This window comes from Python bivittatus, unplaced genomic scaffold (genome assembly GCF_059951505.1).
Source record: "Python bivittatus isolate LINGU-HERP-01145 unplaced genomic scaffold, Pbiv_v1 ctg000330_np1212, whole genome shotgun sequence".
NCBI lineage: Eukaryota > Metazoa > Chordata > Lepidosauria > Squamata > Pythonidae > Python > Python bivittatus.
Window position 1 is genome coordinate 45,622,759 of NW_028277058.1, and position 23,654 is coordinate 45,646,412.

Below are 23,654 nucleotides of genomic sequence, written 5' to 3' on the forward strand. Positions count from 1 at the left end.
CTTCGGCCAGCAGCGAATCTCACTTCAGCTGAAAACAGCCGCCACCACCACCATTTAAAGCTGTACTCTCGCTGAACGTCAGTCGACTCCGCTCAGTAGGATTTACTTGCGAGTGGCCCTCTAAGGTCCATTATCCGCTAAGACCGCAGTTTTAAAAGCGGACAGGGGCGCATCCAGGAAAGCAGGGAAACGTGATTGTTGACTACGCATTTACATCGGTGGTATGCATTTCCTCCGAGTAGAGACCCAGATCTGGACGGCAAGATTTCCTACGACCGCTAGATGGGGCCAAAAGGGATCTGCATCCAGAGTTTGGCAACCTACTCCAAGGAGATGTATTTTTTCTCAAATCCACCGCTGACACGACTTGGTACCCCTGTTGGCACAGCATCTTAACCACTTTGCTGGTTTTACATAATAACGATAAACTTGCCACACAGTCTCTGTTTCCATAACATCAGCCACAAAAAGGATTAACCACAATTAAAATTAAGCAATCTTGACAAGGCACCTGAAGGTAGTGAGAGAGCAGAATAAATTGTGCTAAATGAACCAAAATGCAACCGGTTGACTGGTTCACACGTTATGCTAACTCAGGCTGGGTTTAAACATGGTTTACTGAATGATCCGTTCACTGGGCTGGGTACTGTGTGAATGGAAAGTTCTGTTCCCAAGGTCTGCCCTTAAGTCAAATTTGTATGTTAGCTGGAACATATAAGTAGTATTGTGAAATGAACTCGAACCATTGTGTATTTAACTTGAATCATTGTGTATTTAACTCACATTTTGCTACAGTAGGCTCCGTTCTTAACTATGGGTTGTCCTTAAACCAGGCATTCTTAACCGGGGGACTACCTGTATTTTAAACTATAAATCATGGTTTGCAAAACATGACCGAGTTCCACACCATTTTGTACACTAAAATCACATTATGGTTGTAGCACAATAGGTGAGCAAGAGCTTTAAAAACTACAGGCCTCCTTATCACACAACTATTTATTATCTAATGTATTTGACAGCACTCAGACCACCCCGTTCAGAATGATTCTGCGTGATATACATGAACAATACCAACCATGAATATCTCTATACATGAAAACAACCTAGACATAGTATATGTGTAAGATGAAAAACAATCACAAACAGGAAAAATAATTGCATGTCAATAACATACCAAGATCTTTTGAGTAACTGATTAACTATTTAATTTCTGATTAAATAGGAAGGCTGCAAATCCCAGACTATGTAAAACAGCCCTTATTCACAAGTAAACATTACTGATGTCTGCCTGAGCATAATTCCAATGGAATTTACTTCCTAGCATTCCAATGTGGTCAGACAGACATTGAATCTTACTTGCACTAAATAGGTTTAGAATTATAGGCTTGCGTATCTGAAAACAAGTCTTATTTAGCAAAGCAGTAATCTCTTTCAGCTGCAAGCTCTGTTAAATGATGGAATTTTTCTTTTGGACAAATATATAAGATTTGGCTCACACAGGCGAGAATCCACCCTTCTGATGGTGCTTTTTGTTGTTAAACTTACAAAAAGTTTTCTTTTTCTTTTTTGAAGTTTAGCTGCTGATATGAAATCAGAGAAAATGGATTCATAATGCTGGAGGTTACCTGTTTATTTAAAATGTTAAATAAGCTTTTTGTTGGCATGTTTTTTGAGGCCAAATATCTAGCCTGTAGTCTTTAATATTGATATTTTCATCTCTGGGATATATACATTTCCGAAGTGAAGCAACGAGGCATCTTTTTTCCATCATGCTTCCGGTGTTTTTAAGAAACAGTGAACACTGGTCCATCTAACATGGTGTTTTTCAAACTTGAAAACTTGAAGATGTGTGAACTTCAACTCTCAGGATTCCCCAACCAGCATGCCCTACTAATAGCAATAGCTTTCATGTTTCAGACTGGAATCCTTCCCACATTTTACCTGAAGATTCCAGACACTGAACCACTTGTTAGGCAGGAAGGCCTCACTGACCTGGGCTTATCTCAAAAACCTAAGCAGAGATAGACCTGGTTACTAGCTGAATGGGAGACCAAGAAATTCCAGGGCTGTGGAGTGCACAGTAAAAGGTATTTTGGAAGCAGGCAGTGGAAAGCTACTTCCATACAGTGGGGTTCGCATCCACAGAGCTACAATGCAGTGAATTCAGTTTGGCTTAAAGGCATTAAAGGCCAAGGGCACGGCTAGGTGCAAGTTTTTACAGAATTGCCTTAGATGAAAGCAGAGGATATGCAGGAAGTGATGTTTGCAAACTTCCCCAGCGTAATCCATAAGGCCTATCAGTGGTTTTAACAGCAAGTTCCAGGGTAATTTTGAATAGATGCTACTGTGCTTTTAACTGTACTACCAGATGAGCGGTTACAACTTCTGTTGGGGTACTGAATACGTTTTTCAGCCATAAAAGGGTTGGGGGTCAGGCAATATTTGCTGGCTGGTTCAGTGCATTTTTATCTACAGAGACTTTTTTTTTTTTATGACTGGGAGACGACATAAAAGAGACATTGTGTTCAGCCTTTGTTTTGCTTACGTACCAACTGGCTGACTTAAACCTTGTATGATGAATGCTTGCTTCAAATGAGTACATACCTTATTCCATTGGTGCCTACTTGAAAATATGTTTCAGATATATTAAATGGGGTTATTCCCTTTTTAGCATACACAGCATGTTTGTTTTAATAGAATTTTGTGCCAGGATTTCACTGAAAAATAGAGGTCTGTCCTTTTTAAAAGGCTATTTACTCTTCCAGATAGCGTTCATTTTAATCTGGATATAGATTAGGGGGCTTCTCAGAATGTGCTGTGTGTATAAAGCTTGGCTCTGAACAGCTAGCAGTAGTTATCTGATTAGGAACAAATCAAGAGTTTATATATAGTACTATAAGTGCTAACCAAGTCCTTGAATGATGAGAAGAAAAGCTTTTTAAAGAATTTGGCTTGGTTTGAAGAAACAAACTCATCATCTAGGATGAAAGCTTGGCATACCTGATTTCAGGATTGCAATGGTTACTATACAGAGTTCATATCTATACATGATATACTTTCTGGGTGAATTCGCACAGGTTAAATCTTAAGGTGGTTTGTGAATCTAACCTTTGAAATCTGTGAGCCATTGTTTATGATTTATGTTTAAATCCAGCTGCTTGGAGTTTAATCAAATTATAGTTAAGCAAAGCATAATTTGATGTGTGTCAATCCAGACTTATTTTGGTTGGTTTTATCTGTTGCACTAATCTGTTAACACCATATGTGAGCCATAATAAGCTTCTCTAAGCCAAGGCCAGTACACTAATTAAATTATGGCTTAGCATGATATATCTTTGTCCCTTTTTCAGCTGCAATGGACGACTGGAGCAGCAGTAGCAAACTCATACAGCGGCTGGATTTTTCCAGATGTGGAGAAGACAATGAGTTGGAAGAGGACAATAGCTTAAGAGTGGAAGATATGAAGCAGGTCACTCCACAGAAAAACTGTGATTTTCAGAATTGGAGAATGAATTGTCCCGTCCCAGTGACCCCACAGAGACAAGTGCATGATTGCTCTCCGGCACGCCCAACTTCTTGGGTGAATCCTATCAGGGAATGCAGGGGATCTCTGAGAAAGAAAACTGTCCCTTTGGAGGATTATCCTGGAACTCCTTTGCATTATGTCACTTGGCAGAAGCTGCAACTCTGTGATACTCCGAATACTCCAAAGGTATGGCAATGATGACAATAATAATTCACAACCTGTTCTTCTAGAGTATCCAAACCAACTAAGAGCATATTCTTGATCTTCAGTCTTTCATCATGCTTGGAACCTAATACTGCTAATTGTTTCTGGGGTTATAATCTGTAAAACATATTTGCTGTTTTAACTGAAATTGGTCATGCCAGCTCCTGGTTCTCAGACTTTATGTGTTCCTTAGAGAGAGGCTGCACATTTCTCCAATAGTGTTCAGCCTTGTTTGGTGAATCCCAAACAGTGTGCCCAGACATAGTAATATGCTTCAGAAGGATGAATCTAGGCTTGCTACTTGAAGAGCACCCAAAGGCACATTGGGAGATTTTAATAAAATGATGTATTCTATGTGTCACAGCATGAACAATGTTTTATTAGACTATGCTGCATAATATATTTTATTTAATATATGCATACTAATGGGTAGCATTCAAGTTAAGCTAAAGAAACAAGCATCTCAATTGGAGCTTGACTCTTGGTGTCCCCTATCGACATGCTGTTTTCTTGGCAGCAATACCAATTTTTTTTCCCTTCAACTTTCCAATCTAGTCTATTAGGATTTATAATGGTTTCTCATCCAAGTCCTAACCAAATCCAACCCTGCTTAGTTTTTTTAAAATCAGCCAAGGTCAGATAGTTGTTGTCATATGCTGTAATAATGAATTATTCATAGATAGTCATAACTAAGTCTCACTGAAATTAATATGATTAAAGTTAGTCATTTAAACTAATTACCTCTTTAAATGCTGCATCTCATGCTCATGAGTAACTTAGGTACAATATGACATATAATGGGAATTTTAAAATATGTCAGTAAACCCGGATTGCAAACCTCCCAACAACTGAAATAAAAGGCAGATTGTATAATGTAATTTTTCATGTTTATGTGCATATCTCCAAAGCCTCCAAAAAATAAGCAAGGGGTAAATTATGTTAATTGTCTTGAAAAAGAAACAATGTTTTAATCAGGAATCATTCCTTGAAAACTGTATGGTTGTACCCATGTAGTCATCATGAGGACATCATTGCCTCCCCACCCAAAGTATGGAACAGATGGTAAGCATAAACAGAACTATGGTGGATGTATCTACCATTCCATCATCAAGATTCATTATATTCTTGCATGCCCTCCTACACTAAATATTGGCCAGTGTTTCCGAACCAGATGGTTGGGACTTAAGGCTGGGCAAAACTTCAAAGAGGTGATTTAGTTAGAAACCTCCGAATTGATCTGAGGTGTGGAAACTAAATGGAGTGCTTGCAGTTGATTCAGAATTGTTTGGAGATTCACTAGGCTTCCAAGCTTTGTTAGTTCTCAAATACAACTGTTCCACATATGGACAAAGCTGAGAAGTGGGATGGGGTAGTATGATATTGATGTGAGTAGCTGGCTAATGTTTGTCAAACTCTGACAAACAGAGTAGCTCTGATAAACATTCTCCTTCTGCTTTTCTTACAATTTCTACTTTCTTCTTCTGGCCAGGTAAGAAGAAGAAACAATAGGTGCTGTATGCTCACTTTTCTGTCCAGTTTTGGGGATTCCAAGGGAGTGGACAATTGTGTGGAAGTAATCCTGGGCTTCAACGGAGACTCCTTTAAAAATCGAAAGCTGCCTTATGCTAAGCTCAACCGCTTACCCATTTAGCTCAGTATTATCTAGAGCAGTCTCCTCCAACTTGGTGCCAACAGGATGGGTTAGATTTCAGCTCTCATAATCTCCTAGCCAACAAGGGGCCAGTCACTATCATTTGGCTGAATGTACCTCATAGGATTATTGTGAGGATAAAATGAGTGACAGGGAAGAGAATGATGCAATGTTCCTCTGTGCTCCGTAGTGGAAAGGGGAGATAAAAATGTACCATACATCTGCTTCAGAGGTGATGCTGGGCTAGGTACCGATGCATTTTGGGAGCTCCATTCCCCCATCGTCATGAAAGCAGTGCCTCTATTTTTGTGGATGAATTGCTCAGGATCAAGAGAATCTGTTCACCTTTATTCTCTGATTCTTTAACTATCAAGATGACTCAATTGCAGCACTGCAGGTAGAGCTGTACTTCAAAGCACCTCCTGACATTTTGTCATCCAGGCTTAGATGTAGAGTCCCAGCAGGGTATCGAGAGATGATCCTGGTGCATTATTTAATTCCGTTTTGCTGTCTTACAATCTGAAATGGAACTATTTGAAAATTCTACTTCATCTCTCTGCTAATTTGGATAGATGTCTAAAGACGGCATGAGCATCAAGAGCCTTGATTAAGGTTTTGCTGTCAGAAATAACTTACGGTTACAATAATGAAGATAAGCAATGAGGCATTTTTCTCTCCTTGAGTTCTAAACCTGTGTAACTGACAAAGACACTGCTTAACAGGAAATTGAGGCTCATAGTTGACTCTCGATTCTCAGGCTGCAAATAAGAAAGAGCCCTCCAGAATGGCTCAGGAAGCATAACTTAGGGATTGGATGTAAGTTGTTCATGTGTGTTCCAGCCATGCAGAGTACATTGCTGGGAAAGATTCCAGCTTGAGGTCTCAGTGTATCCTATACTGACTTGTGGACTGATAGTCCAACCCTTTATGAGCAGTTCCCTAAAACTATTCCATAAACTATATATCTCCTTTCACAGGGGAGTGCTAAAAATTGCAGCTAAACCAGTGTCTTGTATCTTCCTTGTTCTACCCTAGCTGCACTTGCCTAACATGACAAGGAAAATAATAAACACAGAATGTGGGGAGGCAACAGAGATGCACCTCATTCAAGCAGAAAGCAGTGGGGGAATGGCAGCAAGACTCCATGATTCATTCCAGGAGGGTAGGGGAAATCCCAGGAAGCAGAACGATGTGGAAGTTCCTGTCAATGATCACCTTGCACCTACAGAAGAAATGCAACAATTCTACCTTTGCTGTATTTTCTGTTGAATAGCAGCTGAGGGAATTAACTTCAAAGATTAATTGGATCAATATGCAATGGTCTTTGGAAACCCTGTAGCTTGCAGGGACATGAAAGGATAGTGTTGATCTCTGATCTCTGTAGCCCTTGTGTGTGGAAATGTCCTTGATTGTAGTTTAGTTGATAGATTAAGCAGAATCAGGCGATAAGGTCCTTGTTGGAATGTGCAACCCAGGGGTGACTGTAGGAAGGCGCGACTGTCTTTGGAAGATGGCCCACGACAATATGAAAAAGCATTCTTCATTCTTTCTCTGTAAAGTAGAAACAGAAGTCTTTGCTTTCTGCGAAGTGGAATCATTCAGTGAATAGATGTTGAGGGTTTTTTTTTTCCAATCTGAATGTCACAAGATCATCTGAGTGCATTAGATAAAATTTGAACTGGTTTAGTAAAAAGGTTATTGTATTTAGAGCATACTACAATTCTGAAATATAATAGGGTACTGCATAATGTGTTTTGATAGTGGGAATACTAGGTCTTTCTCCCTATAAATTGAGCATTTGTAAAATCCTGATGCTGTAGAGGTTTCCCCACTGGCAATCTTTTGTTTGTTTGTCTGTTTGCTCTAGAGCCTGTTAAGTAAGACAGCTTTCCCTTCACCTGTGGGAAAATTTCCCTCCAAGGGGATGAGGAACTTGCGATTCACTTCTTGTCCTGACCCAGATGAGACTCCTCCAGCTTCCTTGGTTAATATTAATCCGTTTACACCTGAATCATATCGACAGATGGTCTTCCATCCCAGTGGCAAGAGGAAAGCCAGAGGGGAGTTGTGAGTGTTTTCTTCCTAAGATATTTCTCAAAGGATGCAAAATAGGATGATCAGGTAGTCATCTCTGTAGACTCATAAAGTTAGAAGACACCATTTAGACTGTTTAGTCTAACTCACTGATCCATACAGAAATCCAAATTGAAGCATCCATGACAGATAGTTGTCTAGTCTCTGCTTAGATGCATCCAACACAGTGGAGCCACCCCACCTCCCTAGGTAATTTGGTCAACTGTTGAACTGCTCTTACAGTTTGGCAATTTTTCCTAATGTTCAGGTGGAATCTGCCTTCCTATAACACAGACCATTCTATGTCCTGTGAATAGATAGAAAGCAGGCCCTGGCCTTCTACCATGTGACATCCAGATGCTTGAAGAAATGCTCTACATTTGTAGAGAAGTACTAGTGATCCACTGGCTTTCAAAATCTCTGTTCCAAGGAATATTGAACATTCTCAGTAGCATAATGGGCTCATCAACAAGATGAATAGAAATGATGGACATGTTTCTCAGAACAGTTGGCTTGCTGTTTCTGCTCCTCCCCGCCCCCCCCTTTTTTTTTTGCAATGGAAAGCTGCAAGAGGTAGGATATTTCCAAAACTATTCATTCCTGTAGGTTTATGAAGAGGCCCAGCAGGGCTAACCAGCGTAGCATGAATTGTACATGTCTCTCAGAGAGGCTAGACAGCCATCTAGTATTTTCACTTTGAATTTCTACATACGTATGTCTGCAGTAGGATGATTGGCCTACAACTCCCCCATCTAATTTGATTCTACAAGGTCTCAGCAGACAAATCAGTGAGGCAAGATTCTCCAAAGACAAAGTTTTCAATACCATCATCTTAATTGAAACAGTTGCTTTTGCTATATGTCAAAGAGAACTCTGCTGATCAGCAAAAGCTTCACATTAAGAACTTCTCTATATGTTTCTTAGAAACCTTTGGCTTACCCTTCACAGCTAAATTGCCAAACCACCTGGAGATTAGGGTGGGATGTGGGGATACTACATTTTATTCTTTACGATTAATTAAATTAAAATCCACCCACATCCATACTCAATCTGCAGTTAGCCACAGGAATATGGTAAGGGGAAAGCAAACAGCAGTATCATTTTTGACAAATGGCATACTTATCTATGTTAGTCACATTGTATAAACAATCACAATTTTCCCTAAAGAATGCTAGAAACAATAGCTTGGTAAGGAGTTAGGGATTTTCTATTACATATTTTTTATTTTATTTTATTTATTATGAACTTATATGGCCACCTATCTCACATAGTGATCCTAGGTGGCTGACAATAACCAATAAAACAGTAGAATAACAGAACAACCCTTCCCACCAGGCACCAGACAAACCAAACTATTAACTTCCTGACTCAACCCCATCTTAGCCCAATGCTTAGGGGAAGAACCATGTCTTCACAGCCTTCTGGAAGGCTAAAAGAGTAGGTGCTCCTTGAATGGGAGGCTATTCCAGAGACTGGGGCTACAGAGAAGGTACTCCTCCAAGGTCACATCAGATGACACCATTTAAGGGAAAGGATCTGGAGCATGCCCACCTTATCTGACCTAGTAGGGTGAGCAGATGCCCTTGGGGAGAGGCGGTCCCACAAATAATATGGCCCTGTGCCCTGTAGGGCTTTAAAGATAATAACCAGCATCTTAAATTGCACCTGGGAAGCAAGTAGGAACCAGTGTAGCTTGTGCAACAGCGGTCTAACTTGGGCAAACTACGGGACACTCAGACATGCATGCACTGCTGCATTCTGGAGTAGTTGCAGCTTCTGGATGGTCTTCAAGGGCAGTCCCATGTAGACCGTATTGCATTAATCCAATCAGGAAGTGACTAAGAAGTGACCATGAGCAAGTCCACCCAATCCAGGATGGATGCTACTGTGACCCCCTGGGTATGGCTGCCACTTGCTCTTTCAGCAGGAGCTGCGAGTCCAGGAGGACCCTCAAATTGTACACCAATTCTGTCCAGGGGAGTGCTACCCCATCCAGGGTCAGAAATGTCAATTCTCCTGACCTGGGAGGGGATGGGGGGGAAACACCCACAACAACTCCTCCTTGCTACAGCACAATCACAGCCAGTTTTTCCTCCTCCAGGCCCTTACAGCCTCCAGGCAGTGAGCAAGCACGTGAACAGCATCACTTGCTCGGCATGGGGTGGAGATGTATCATTCACATACTGATAATACCAAACCCCATCTGCTGAATGACCTTACCCAGCAGCTTCACATAGATGTAAAATAGGATAGGTCCTTAATAGCTCTTTTTGCAGAATTATAATTCCCAGGTTGTCTGAAAAGAGGAACTGGGTGTAAAATTGATTTAAGTCTGTATTGTAGACCCATCCTTAGTTTGCTGGCCTAGTATAGAAAGAAAAGTTTGAGCCCTCACTGAACACCGCAACAGCGGCAACTCTCACTGTTAAATGTTTGGTTACGGTGCACTCCCCCATTAGCTGCAGGAGTTACTAATGCATCTGCATACGTAGGAGAAAAAAGATGTCTGATCTGGTCTTGCAGACCTGCCATAGTTGGAGATGGGCTTCCTTCCAAGCCAGTTTAGAACAGCATACTGTTATTTCCCGTATCTTTCAAATGACGGGAAATTGTTCCTTCATGAAAAATCTAAATCAGTAACATTAACTCCCAAGTCAGGGGTGTATCTACCAAGGTTCTGGAATAAAGGTTTTTGAGTTCCTTGCATGTGGACCTGCAGAAATGTCTGTATAATTCCTTTGTAGAGCCTGAGTACATTCCAAAAATAATAGGGCTACCAAAGCTGAGCTGCAATAAATAAATAAATAAAATCTAATAATAATTGGATGGTAGCAAAAACTTACTGAAAACTCTTTGCTGTCATGTAGTGGCTATCTGGATTCATGGCAACCCAGATACGGTACCTATAGAAACTACTAATATTTAAAAGTTTTGAAGGTGAAACTGAAGGTTCACAGCTACATCGTTGCAATGTAAAACTAACACATATGATTAAACTTACCATTGTAGAGAGGATCCCAAGCAAAAAGATGGACTAATGGAGCTGGGATTGCCTGCCAAGGTGAGTAATGTGATCCCAAGGATACACAAATATCACCCAAGTTTGCTTAATTTGCTTGAAAGAAAAGTATCTGCACTACCCTTGAGCAGTAGACAAACCATGATCTGGAATGCATTTTCAAAGAAAAACCTACATTTTAATTCATGTTAACATGGTTTAGTGTGTGTAGAGAGAAAGCAACAAAGAGGGCAGTGCTGCAGTGTGGCTGTCATTGTAAGAGCTGTAGATCATATGGCTGCCTTTTGCAGCCCTCCATGATCCTGGGAAAAGATGCGGCTGATTTAAGAAGGTACCTTCTCACTCTTTTGTACCATGTTAGAATCAATTCCAAAGCACTGCATAGGATATGCAAACAGCTATAGACTTCAATTTGAGAGATTGCTCAACTACTGAAATGAGGCAATTATTTCATGTGGCAGATGGTCAATGTGCAGGAGCCATCTGCAGTTCTGCTAAATTGGAGGACAGAGATGTTCCAGGTGCTGTGATTTCACTCTCTAAACTAGCCTACTGCCTTCAGGTGTGATGAGGACACTGTTCCAATATCCATATTGAAGTCACATTTTAGTGCTAATGGTACAGTTAGTTTCTGTAAAATGTTTTTTGGTTGGCTCGGTTTAAGAGGAGCACAATTCCAAACCAAAGTACATACACAGTTTTACTATAACTGAAAAGAATATTTTGAAGGTTAAGAAAATCCCAATTACAAAAAAAAAAAAGTTTCTTATTTGATTATTCCACGTTTTCATTAAATCAATTAAATGTATACACTTCATATTTTAATTAGTCTTTGAAGCAAAACACTCTCACTTTTTAAATATATTTGGCTGCTTTTATCATGGGCTGCAATAATCAAATAAGAAAAAAATGAGGGAAACATGGTCCATCTCCAATCTGTAGCTATGGAAAGCTGTGACCTGTTAAGCAGAAGAGATCTTGGAAGTTGTGAAGAAGTTTGTTGAACCCTGAATTCTTTTCTTACCATTGTACAAATGACTATTAATTACTGCAGGAGAAATTAGGCAATTAAAAGTCTCTAATTGAAAATGTATTGAAGACAAAGCTCTTTAAAGAGCTTTATGGTATGGAGGAGAGAAACAGGACAGTTTTACTGAGCAGTAAATACCTTCTGCTATTGTGTTCTCCTTCTCAAATATCCCATTGTCCTCCCTTCTCCTTGTGTCACTGCACAACTACTAGGATTTACAAGGTGGATTTTTGTTCTCCACTAGAAATGTTTAAGGGATAAAGCAACATTGCCCTCTTCTGGTGGGAAACCAGGGAGATTCTAAAGTATAGCTTTGGTCTTCTTCAGTATCTTTTTTCCCTTGGTCTTGGGAAATAAAATAAAGGGTGGGCTCCTAGTTAAGATGGACATAGAACTTGTTCACAAAAGAGCAATCTCTTCAACAAACCACCTAAAACAGTCATCAGAAATAGGCAGGGGTTCAAGCAAAATGGTTAAGGAAATCAAGATTGGGGAAAAGGGGTAGAAAAAGGTTGCTTTGGTGAAGTCATCCTAGTTAGAGTGTAGAGATGGGATACAGAAGACAGTTGCAGGCATTCATATTAAATGCCATACTTTACATAATGCCATAAGTCAGAGATAGATACTGTATAGTGTTCCAGATAGATAGATACTGTATAGTGTTCCAGATATTGAACTACAACTCCCAGCATCCCTCACCTTGGCCATGCTTCTTAGGGATGCTTGACATTTTAATTTGCAAACATCTGGACTGCACAGAATGCCTTCCACTGCACTATGCCCCATAGTATGGCTGTTTGTTTCCAGGCTAGAAGCTCTGGAACCCAGTTACTATAGTTTGAAAATCATGGTTTATTATTTAGTATATTGTGTAAACTTATGTAATTGTGGACTATCCAAAGAACTACACTTAAAGAAGATTGGGGATGGAATACTGTCCTCTATATCTGGAGGTGTCAAATTATGAAAGGCTGGGGTAAATAATGGCAGTGACTGCAGAGAAACCTGAACTAAGATTTTGTATTACAGGAGATTATCAAGCTCTGCTTGATCTTTGGTGAGCAGTGCAGCTTTATGTATTCTTCTCATCCATCCTTAGAGATTCCTCTTGCGTGAGAGTAACATGGTTTCCCGCTACAAGAAGGAATTCCTAGAGCTGGAGAAGATTGGTGTGGGGGAATTTGGTTCTGTTTATAAGTGCATCAAAAGACTGGATGGGTGTGTCTATGCCATCAAACGCTCAAAGAAACCCCTCGCTGGGTCCTCAGATGAGTAAGTGTACAGTGTAAAATTATACATATATGTATATATCCCAGCCTTCCTCCTCCAATGATGGATTATAATTCTGTCTTCGCAGGCAACATTTGCTTCTGAATTCCTGAAACTATACAGTACATCTTCTGTTATGCTTTCTTGGCAGTATACAGATCAGTAGCATTTAGCCAGGCTTTGAAAATGTCTCTCCTGAGTTGACCTTAATTCTTGGTGATTACATGAATGGATCCATCCATGTTGTTTCCTTGGTAACAATATAGATGTGGTTTTGCTCTTGCTTTCTGGAATACTTTTTAAAAACATCTTAGTCATCTCTATAGTCCTGGGATCTCCTGGAGGGCTCCCATTCAAGTATTAAACTGGACTATTTAGCTTTTTCCAAGGTCAGCTGTATGTTGCTATCTGCTATGACTGGGTCTTGAAAATAGGTGAGATTAAAAGAAGATTTAAGCCAGTTTTTTTTAAAATCATCATCTGTCTAGAAGTACATTCTTCATCTTGTCCTTCAAAGCAGCTTTTCTTTGGTCCATAGATGCAAAGGTATGTGGCCAGTTATCTTTTAAAGCCCTCAGAGTAAGTAAGGATTAAAACTGTGCCCCCAATTTTGCATACGGCATTTTGAAATGTGGGGTGGTGGATTAAGGGGAAAAGGGGAAGCTCTGAAGCACCCATTTACTCCTTAAAACTCCTGAAATCCCTAGAATATGTTATTCTCTACTCGCAGTTAGAATGTTGTATCAATGTGCTATGTAAAACCTAGTGCAACTTGTGAGTTGATGGCGGTTGGGTACTTCTGCTTTAATCCATGTTCAATGCTGTAAAAAGTTTTCTAAATTTCAACCACTCAAGATTTGTTTCACTTGAAAGGAAGTCCCTAGAGTTTTATGGCATCATGTAATACTGGAGATTATTTACAGAAAAACTGATTGAGCTTCCTGCTGATGTACAAGCCAAATGGTCAAAAATCAATACTCTCGTATTGGACCTTTAGACAGTAGCACTTCCCAAGTTGCTATTAGGTTATGGAGTCCAAATCCAGCTTTTTGTCTCTGTAATAAAAAGCAAACTGCTTTGCTCAAGGTTGGCTAAGTGGGCTGACTGAACCCAGCTGCTGTGGTTAATAAAAGTTGGTTTAGAGTGTCATGAGAACCCAACCAATTGTAGGACTTTTGATAAACCCTAGCTCAGCAAACTATGGCTTAGCCCAATGTGAAAAGCCTGTATCTTTCTTAGGTTTCTTCTTGAAACTGCTTCTTGAAACTGCTCTCACTGCTATTAATGAATATTGTAGCAGCCACCACAGAATTCTGCAAATGAGGTAGAATGACTGCAAGGAAAAGCCACTTTGGTGTTTAAGGCACCAGGCTAGAAACCAGGAGACCATGAGTTCTAGGCACAAAACCAGCTGGGTGATCTTGGGCCAGTCACTCTCTCTCACCCCTAAGAAGTAGGCAGTGGCAAACCACTTCTGAAAAACCTTGCCAAAAAATCTACAGGGACTAGTCCAGGCAGTTGCCAGGAGTCAAAAACTTACTGGAAGGCACGCACACACACACGATTGCAAGGAAAAGCCTTACCTGGAAGTACCTGCATCCTTAAGCTGTGTCCTTCCTATAAAAGAATGTCATACTCTGCTTGTACTAAGAGAAAAAAGAAAGCCATGGTCCTTTGCAAATATTTCCTAGCCAATTAGCCTGTAATTTCCCTACCAGGAATGTCTGTTTTCTGACTTTGCTGGGGTTACTAAAGAGCTGGTTCTGCACATACTAAACCCAGTTCTTGTGTTCACATCACATGCTCTATCAAACAAATGAACCATATTACAGGTGGCCCAGTTTGCACAGCATGCTAAGATAATGGCTGGGTTCCTACAACACACTGAACTACAAATTTCCAGCCCCATTTTAGCCTAGTATAGTCTGCTGTGGGAACCAAGCTAAGGTATCTCCAGAACAGCTTCTGAAACCCTTTCCTGTCAAAATCCCAATCTCATAACAGTATCATGGTTGGAATTGTGGGTCTCTCTTTCTGTGTCTGCCTACAGGCAGATGGCTTTGCGGGAAGTCTATGCCCATGCAGTGCTTGGCCATCATCCCCACGTTGTCCGCTACTACTCAGCTTGGGCAGAAGATGATCACATGATCATACAGAATGAGCACTGCAATGGTAAGGAGATGGGTTCCTCTGAAGAGTTTTGCTACACAGTGCCAAATCCAGAAAAACGTTATGAATTCCTGGCAACATGGTGTGTGCCTTGCATCAGATTTCCATGCTGATTGGAAATTATAGGGCTTGTAGTTTAGTACTTTGTAATAGGGTGAAAGATTCCAGATTGAGAGAGGCTGTAACAGTTAATCATGTTTGTTTAATATCTGTGAGCTTTAAAAGTCTAGCGCTAATGAGTTTGGTTATCAAGAAGTGTCATAAGAGAAGGTATGGGAAAAAATAGATGTGCTTCTGAATGTCTAGTCTTTTGAAAGTGCTCCACCTGAGGATCAGGAGTTAAGCATCATTCTTTCATGCAGTCTGCAGTGTGTATCGGGTCAATGTGCATTTGTTGGCTTGGCCATCAGTTGGATCTTCCTGCAATATATATGCAAGTGACTTTGGTTTAGGAAACTTGGCTGGTATGCTGCTATTCCAAGTTTGTAATTTATGAATATCGGAACTCTCTAATTAGAAACCAAATTGCTTTTCTTTGCTAATTACCCCGCACCCTTTTCTAACATCACCAAGTAGTTGTCAATCCAAACCTGGATGTTGTTGTTTATGCAGTATCCTAACAAATCCTTATTTGAAACCTGGTAAGAATAGCAAATGTGATTACTTTTCATAATGTTTTCACATCAGCTTTCTTCATTATTTGCCCTTTCCCAACCTGATGCATTTTGTATTTGTTGGATCTCAGCTTCCCAAATTCGAGCCATCCCTTGTCCTAGACATTTTGGAGCACTAGGAATAGAGAAACTGGTTAAATCTTCATATCTTCTGGGTACTTTCACACATGACTTTGGGACCATTCCCACAGGTGGCACTGTGTCCCTTTGGTCCTATGCTGGTGTAGTGCTGGGCACCCAAGCTAATTTTCTTCTGGCTCAGTGCTCAAAATCTCAAACAGGGAAACTTCCATTTTGTAATTTGAGTTGCTTGAGTTCTTCAGGGCTTTGGGTCAGGCAGTTCACCCATTAGTGGGAGCTCCCACTAATGCTCAACTCCCTGATTTTTCTCCCTCCTTGGCTGCAATGCCTCCAGAGCGTCATGGTGCGTTGTGCAGGCATATCGGTTTCCTTCTCTTTTTCATCTTGCAAATGAATGTGGCACTACTAGACAAGAAGAGAGGTAGGCGGGGAAAGAGATGGCATCTGCACTTCTTTTTTGATTAGGTAAACAGGGTGTGGGTCATCTCTATCTGTTATCCCAACAGCAGCGGTAAGTACAATTGCAGGCCTTGCAAGGAACAGGGTGAGGAGGGTGTGGAGAGTGGCAATAATGTCTGTGTGGAAGTGCCCCTAGTGGGAATTAGCAACTCAGGGGGAAAGGGCTATGTGCCAGTCAGACAGGACAGAATAACTTTGCTGTGTATGAAAGCTTGGTTTTCCACAGGTGGGAGCCTTCAGGATGTGCTTTTGGAAAATTCAAAGACAGCAGATTATTTCAAAGAATCTGAGCTGAAGGAAATCTTGTTGCAAGTCTCCATGGGGCTGAAATACATCCACACTTCTGGCCTGGTTCATATGGATATCAAACCCAGTAAGCGTGTCTGCTCAGTAATGCTTTATTCATTAGGGTTATTAGATCTTTAGCCCTTCTTTGCTGCAGAACCTCATGGTAGTGTACCTAATTCTTCCTCCTCCAGTTTTTTCAACAAGTCCATGGTGCAGATTTTGCTCAGAGTAACTAGGCCAGATTAAACTTGTTGATGGTATGCTTAGCATATGGTCATGAATTTGGGGAAGCCCACTTAAGTTTTTGAGATTTCCTCTCTCATATTTATTTGGAATTGCAAGCATTTTGGAACAGAGCTCTGAAAGGTGGCTATAGATTCTCAGTTAAAGTTCACCTACAAATTATTGACTATGATTCAAGTTGCATGATCATGGCTTCTACTTAATAGAGATCCTTGGACCTTGTCTCTTTCTGCCTGGGTTTAGAAATAATATACAATAATGTAGCTGTTTAATTTTAATGTGCTGTATGAACCACCCAATTGTGGTTTATTAAAAAAATCACTATTAAACAAACCTTGTCTTAGTACACTGCTGTATGCAAAAACTGATAGACTGTTTGCACAATATGCTCATTTATATCCTAGCCTTCTGCCCATATTCTGACTTTTTGCGTATCTTGACTCCTGGGACAAGATTCTTTTTCACCAGAAACTGAGTTCAAAGTTCTGCATTCTCCTTTATGGGGTGAGATGTGCAGATGCTTACAATTTGCAGGCTGCATTGACTGTTGCTGGTATGAGTTATCTGCATGCATACTGCAAGCCTGTACTATTTCTTCTTGATTGCAGGCAACATTTTTATATGCCACAGCCTGCCTGGGTCCACTGGTCAAGAGGAGAGTGACGGGGAAGATGATGGGCTTGCTGCTTCAAATGTGGTATATAAAATTGGTGTGTAATTTGGTTTCTTTTGGACCACTTGATGTCAAATGGTTTCCAGAGTAGACGTTACCAATGGCATAACATCTTCTGTGTTAGAGCAGGCTGCACTACACATTTTTAATCTATTCTGTTTAGAAGCCAGTGAGTCACAGCTACCGTAGTCTATTGTTAATTAACTGTGATCAGTTACATCATTGCTTGCTTTGCCTGGGCTATAGTAGGCCAAGCTGAGTTGCAAGAGAGGGAAGACAGAATAGAATTGCAAATGATTAAAACAGCCTGGATGAATCTTGTCTGCATTTTATATTAGAATCAGAAGGGCTGGGAGATGTAAAGACTGGTGATCTGGAAGTGCCTGAAATCTGTTAACTCATGCCACCGTCCACAATAAAAATAGAGCCAAAGTGATAACTGTTCTATTTTTGGTATGTATTCTATAGTGCACTGTTAATAGCAATTCAGATATACATTTGGTCTTAAGTAACCAATGGTATGAGAAGGCTTAGACAAGGACGATGTTTTACAAAAAAATGATCCAGTGTTTATGAAAAAAGCATCTTCTGCTGGAATGTAAACTCAGTCCTGACTTTGCAGTGTTGTTCCTGCACTTTCAAATGTGCTATGCCTAGTGATTCTAGGCAATCATTTTCTCAGGGAGAGAACCAGGATGAAAACACATGAATGAGAGTTGAAGTCAAAAACATTTAAAAGACACCAGATTGAGATAAGGCAGACATGAGATATGTTCTTGCTCCTATTATACCTATTTAACTGCAGTTATAAGCATATGCCACAGAATTTTCCAACAGATAGCTTCTCCTGCAGACAGATCGGGAGTTCTTTAGTGGACAAATCCAAAATACAAAAAACTTTGAAAATCAGTGGTGCATGTATTGAGTTCTGTTGCTGACAATACTTTTGCAGGGGATCTTGGACATGTGACATCCATAACCAATCCACAAGTAGAGGAGGGAGATTGCCGCTTCTTGGCCAATGAAGTCTTGCAAGAGGTAAAACTTGGAGGACCTTAGTGTTGCACTGGAACCTTCAAAACAGCAGAAACTTCTCTTGACACTTCAAATATTATTGCTCGTATTATACTCAGATTTATCTGGTTTATACATTAATCTTAATTTAATAAAAGTCCCAGGACATGAATCAAGGCATTACAGTCTTTTGGGTCCAAACTTATTGGCTTATATGCAGCTATTAGAAACTCATCTGGGTATGAAATTAAAATTAATAGCTTTTAATGAGAATACACTAAAACTAGGTCAGGAATCAACTGATGTTCAGATGTGGTAAAGCTCCCTCTAACCCTAATCATTTGCAGTTCTGGCAAGGGTTAATGCTAGTTGTAAGCCCACAACTTCTAGAGGATAATGAGTTGCCCACTCCAGAATTACAGCGAATATGGGCATATTCTAGTATTTTTGCCATTTGTGTTTTACCTTTGTATTACATGTCAGTGAAAACCTAGTAACCAGATTTGCATTTAAAGAACATGTTCCTTTTAAATCTGCTGGTCAACAACAAATAACTCCTGCGAATACTTATAGAATATTGTAAGAACCTTCCCAAAGTAATTATTAACACCTGAAGTTTGATTTATTAAAGTCACCCTCCCTCAGTCTTTAGATAAATTGGATTGTAGCACAATTAATTCGCAGCAATATGTTCTGTATTACTATTCTAATAATCCAGACTTGCATCAGATAGTGTTCCTAGAAATTAGTAGAAATCTCTGTGTTCCAATTCATAATTGTTGATTATGAAAAAGTTCCCATGTATGTAAACCTGTGCATGATAGGGTTTTTTATATATTTTTTTTCTTAATGAATGTGACCTGACATGGGTGCATGGGTTTTCTCTTATTTCCTCCATAGCAATATTGCTATCTGCCCAAGGCAGACATCTTTGCTCTTGCCTTAACTATTGCTCTGGCGGCAGGTGCTGGTCCATTGCCTGCCAATGACACCCCGTGGCACCATATCCGCAGAGGCAATCTCCCACGTATCCCTCAGCAAGTGTCATGTGACTTTACAGAACTGCTCGAGGTGAGTTCTTTTGGGGGAGTCAAGAAGAATGCTGGCATTGAAAGTTTGGTTGTGAAAGACTTTTCTCCTTCGTTTTTTTGAATGTCAGCTGATGATTCATCCTGATCCAGTTGTGAGGCCATCAGCTGCTGCACTAACCAAGCACCCTATCCTCCGACCCTCTCTTGGCAAGGCTGCCCAGCTTCAGAAACAGCTCAATGTGGAGAAATTCAAAACTGCTATGCTGGAAAGGTGAAGTCCTGTGCTTTCTAATAGCAAAGGAAGATGTGTAAATGATACAGTTGTGGACAACTTGGCTTGGAAGCTAACTCCTTCCTTGGAGGAAAACTCATTCTAACTGCTACTTAGACTTGAATTTTATACCCTGATCCCTTTATCACCCTCAACCATTATAGAATATAGATATGTTAGGTTTGTAGTCTTTAACAAAACATTACATGGGCTGAGTTTCCCCTGAAAGGTTAAAGTTCTACTGTTTTGAAAGGATAGGATAGAAGTTGTTTATTGTTGACTTTTCCATGAATCCTTGCTGTGAATCTCCTTTAAGTGCTATCTTGCACACTACAGTATATGCATGAAACAAGGTGGAGATGGTAGCAGCCCAACTGCTTATATTGGAGGGGCAAGTCAGGTGTCCTAAAAGTCTCTTCAAAAACTGACACCAGTTTTTGTAATTGTCAGTGAAACAGGAGAAAGTTATTGTGTGTAGGGAGTAATATTAATTTAAATTAAATCAAATTCCGTGTTTATGCTGGCCCAGCTCACTTTTTCAGGTAAAGAGCCATGCTTGATCTTTCATTAGAGTACCACTATCTAGTATTCTAGTGTGCAAGAACAGTACAAACCTTGTATTTAATTTAAATGCTAAAATTTGAATTTAGTTAATAAGTTTACCTTGTATGTAGTGCTTTTACTATAAAATAACCTCACAGAGGCAGCATTGAGAGAAGGGCTTATGATTCCCCCAAGGTCTTCTGAAGCATCATGCCTCTATGCCCCTGTTATACAGGATGAATTGGCATTTCTTTCACAAGCCAAAATCAATCTGCTCTTCTCCATTGCAAGGCGTGCTGCATGATAAGGAAACACATGGAATTTTACTTCAGACTGTATTCAGCAGCTTTGATCTAGTGTAAGAGATTACCTTATGCAAGAATGAGGAAGCATCTGTTGAATTAAGAAAGTTGAACATACTGAGCTGCACCCTTAGTTTTGGGAAATATTCCATTCATTCCTTTATGGTCCCTGGATTGTTTATTAATCCTTTTGTCTTATTTTTGTGCAGAGAGCTGAGAGCAGCCCGGGTTGCCCAGGCCTTTCAAAAGGATCCACCTTCAGAACGGGCCAGAGCACAAGAATCTGGAATCAGTTTAAGGCATCAGAACATCAAGAAGCGTCTGGTGGGAGGGAAAAATACCCGATCCTTTAGTTTTACTGCCAGTGGCTATCGAGGGCCAGGTTATGCTAGTTACTCAAATAACTGAAATGCATCTCAGCGTGAAAAGTGCCCATTTAGTTTAGAAAGTCATATTTTTACCTAATACATAATGACTTCAAGAATCATGGTACTGGTTTTGATCTTTCACTGTATGAGAACAATGTAGTACATTACACTACAGTGTAAACCATCTTAGTCCTCTCTGAACTTCTCTTTTGTCTCCTGAACTCAACAGCCATAACTCATAAACCCAATCAAACATGGAGTTCAGAAGAGGCTCATGGCAACAACTTTAAGCATAACAATTATTCAAAGTGAACTTCCTTAACTTTGATGCTCTCCAAGTGTATTGGACTATCGTTCTCACGATTCTGGGAGTTATTCCAATGCATCAGGAGGGTGCCAAGCCTCATTTAAATTGATTAGTATATTTTTCCCCTTGGATTTTCTGAACAGTCCATAGCTTTCTTTGTTTAGCTTTTATATTAATTAATTTTAAAGACCTCTCTATCTCACTGTGGTTTTTTTTTTTTTTTAAGTCAGAAATTACCATTTACAAAGCTTTTAAAGGGATGACTTCTTAGGCAGCAGTGGGTAACTGGTATTCTTGTAGTTGGTGAAAAAATTGTAAGGAGCCAGGTCCCACCTTGGGATTCTGTCCCAAACAAAGAACACAACTTGAGCAAAATATATCTAACAGGCTAAGTAGATGAAATTTAATAAAGTACAGAAATTGAGGAAAATATATTTCCAGATCAGATTGTATCTCTTTCCATGTGCAACAGCAGGGAGGTTAAATATGTGTTGTTCAGAAAGGGGGTGTCTGCTTTATTCTTAATGAGTGACAGATATACAGAAAAATACAATTTTGGTGCATTTGGAGCACACAGAAGGTAATTTTTTTTTAGAATCCTAGAATTTTTGTGGGTTTATATTTTGTAAAAAAAATTCTAATAAAGCAAATCTTATGTTCCAGTCAAAATGTTAACAGCATTGCATGTCCAAAACTCAGTATTCTATTTATAAACCTAGTTGCAAATGTATTATATGAGTTCCTTAGACATTCCTGAATATGGTTTTATGTCTAGCTGCTGGACAGCCAACAGTCTACTGACAGCTTTTTTTAAGTTGCACTCATGTGAATAAAGCTTTTGAACTTGTTCATTTAAAGGGCTGTGTATTTTGGAGACTGCTTTGAGATTTTACAAGGGAGGGATGGCAACTTTCGCCACTTTAGCACATTGTTGGGCCTATTTTGTAGACATGTAACCTTGCAGGATTGCTGCATGATGGGAACTGACAACCTAATTCTGCTTAGAGGAAATGTCACTGGGTGAAATGTTAGGATTGCATTAGGATATTCTTTCAGAGAGGTCGTAGTAGGCATCAATAAGTCTAGGTGTGGTAAAGGATTGTCACTGGTAAATTAAAGTCCAGCAATAGTAAACTTTTACATTTTTTTTCAAACCAGTAAAAATGGACTAAATGCAAACAATATTTCTTAAGAGTGATTTTGTTTGAAGGTATACCCATTCCTTGTTTAGCAACCAAGTTCTATTCCAACAACCAGGTTGTTAAGCAAAATGGTCACTAAGTCAACATGTGACACAGAGAGGGACACATACACTGTGAAGACGGTTGCTGCCAACTCATTCCGTTAAGTTCTCTCACACAGCTATGCCAGTGTTACTCTAACTCCAGTGTGCATTTGTTGTCAAGCACAGGACATCTGGTCTAAAATGTGCACTTTGGTTGGAAAATGAATTTATTAGTGTTGTATTTGTGAATGTTCACTAACCAAGGTAGTCACTAAACAAGGAGTGGGTGTAATGATCCCACTCAGATGTAAACGTGTATCCTTTTCCCTGTTTGTCAATCATTTGTTTTTCAATATCTTCTAAAAACTCAATATGGGATGGAGCTCTAGAATAATTGAAAAGGGAAGAGTTTTTGAAGATGTGCCTGTTTGGAGAGGTAAGATGCATGTTTACCTCTTGTGACTATTTAAATTTGTTAGATGGATTACTCTCTGATGAAGGAGGGTGAAAGATGCTCCCCGGTAGACATGATTTGTCTAAACGGGGAGGTGACTATAAACCCCCTACTTAAACAGTCCCTGGAATTGGGAGATCTGCATAATTATAGGCCAATTTCTACTATTCCTTAGGCAATCAAGAATGTGACAGTCTCGCAGCTGCAGACACATCTGAATTATATTGATTATATGGACCCATTTTAATTAAGCTTTAGGATATAGTACTGAAATTGCTTTGGTCATCTTGGTGGATGAGCTATGCCAGAACCTGGATGGGGCAAGTGTGGCCCTGCAGGTTCTGGTAGACACTAACCCTACTGAACCCCTTGAAGAGATCAAAGGAACTGGGAATAATCAGCCTTGAGGAGGCTGAGGAGGTTAAACTCAAAAGCCCCTTCTTTGATTATAAGACGGTAGAAAAAATTAAGTTGGGTTCACATCATCTCTGTGCACAGCCTATTAAAGCATGTGTTTCATTTTGGCTTCCTGTTGGCTGCAACTTGCAGCCAGCCCCGGCATCATGCTAAGTGGGAAACAGCTTATAAATATTTTTAAAAAATAAATGAAGCCAAAGAAACCACGTTCAGGCCCAGCCTTTATTTTTCAAATTTATATAGCCGCCATCTCCCATATATCAGGGTTCCTCGACCTTGGCAACTTTAAGAAGGGTGGACTTCAACTCCCAGAATTCCCCAGCCAGCAAGGGAGTTTTGGGAGTTGAAGTCCACCCGTCTTAA

At 40.0% G+C, this 23,654-nt stretch overlaps 1 protein-coding gene across 1 annotated transcript; it reads left to right on the forward strand.

The window, feature by feature from the left end:
* Window positions 1-105: 105 nt before the first annotated feature.
* Window positions 106-22,313, forward strand: WEE2 (WEE2 oocyte meiosis inhibiting kinase). Its single transcript, XM_025173792.2, has 12 exons — window positions 106-517; window positions 3,351-3,712; window positions 7,249-7,448; window positions 10,464-10,515; window positions 12,603-12,775; window positions 14,823-14,944; window positions 16,382-16,528; window positions 17,295-17,396; window positions 18,312-18,397; window positions 19,274-19,444; window positions 19,533-19,675; window positions 20,730-22,313. Exons 2-12 carry the CDS (start codon window positions 3,356-3,358, stop codon window positions 20,926-20,928), a joined length of 1,752 nt encoding a protein of 583 aa, XP_025029560.1. The 5' UTR covers window positions 106-517; window positions 3,351-3,355; the 3' UTR covers window positions 20,929-22,313.
* Window positions 22,314-23,654: the final 1,341 nt, after the last annotated feature.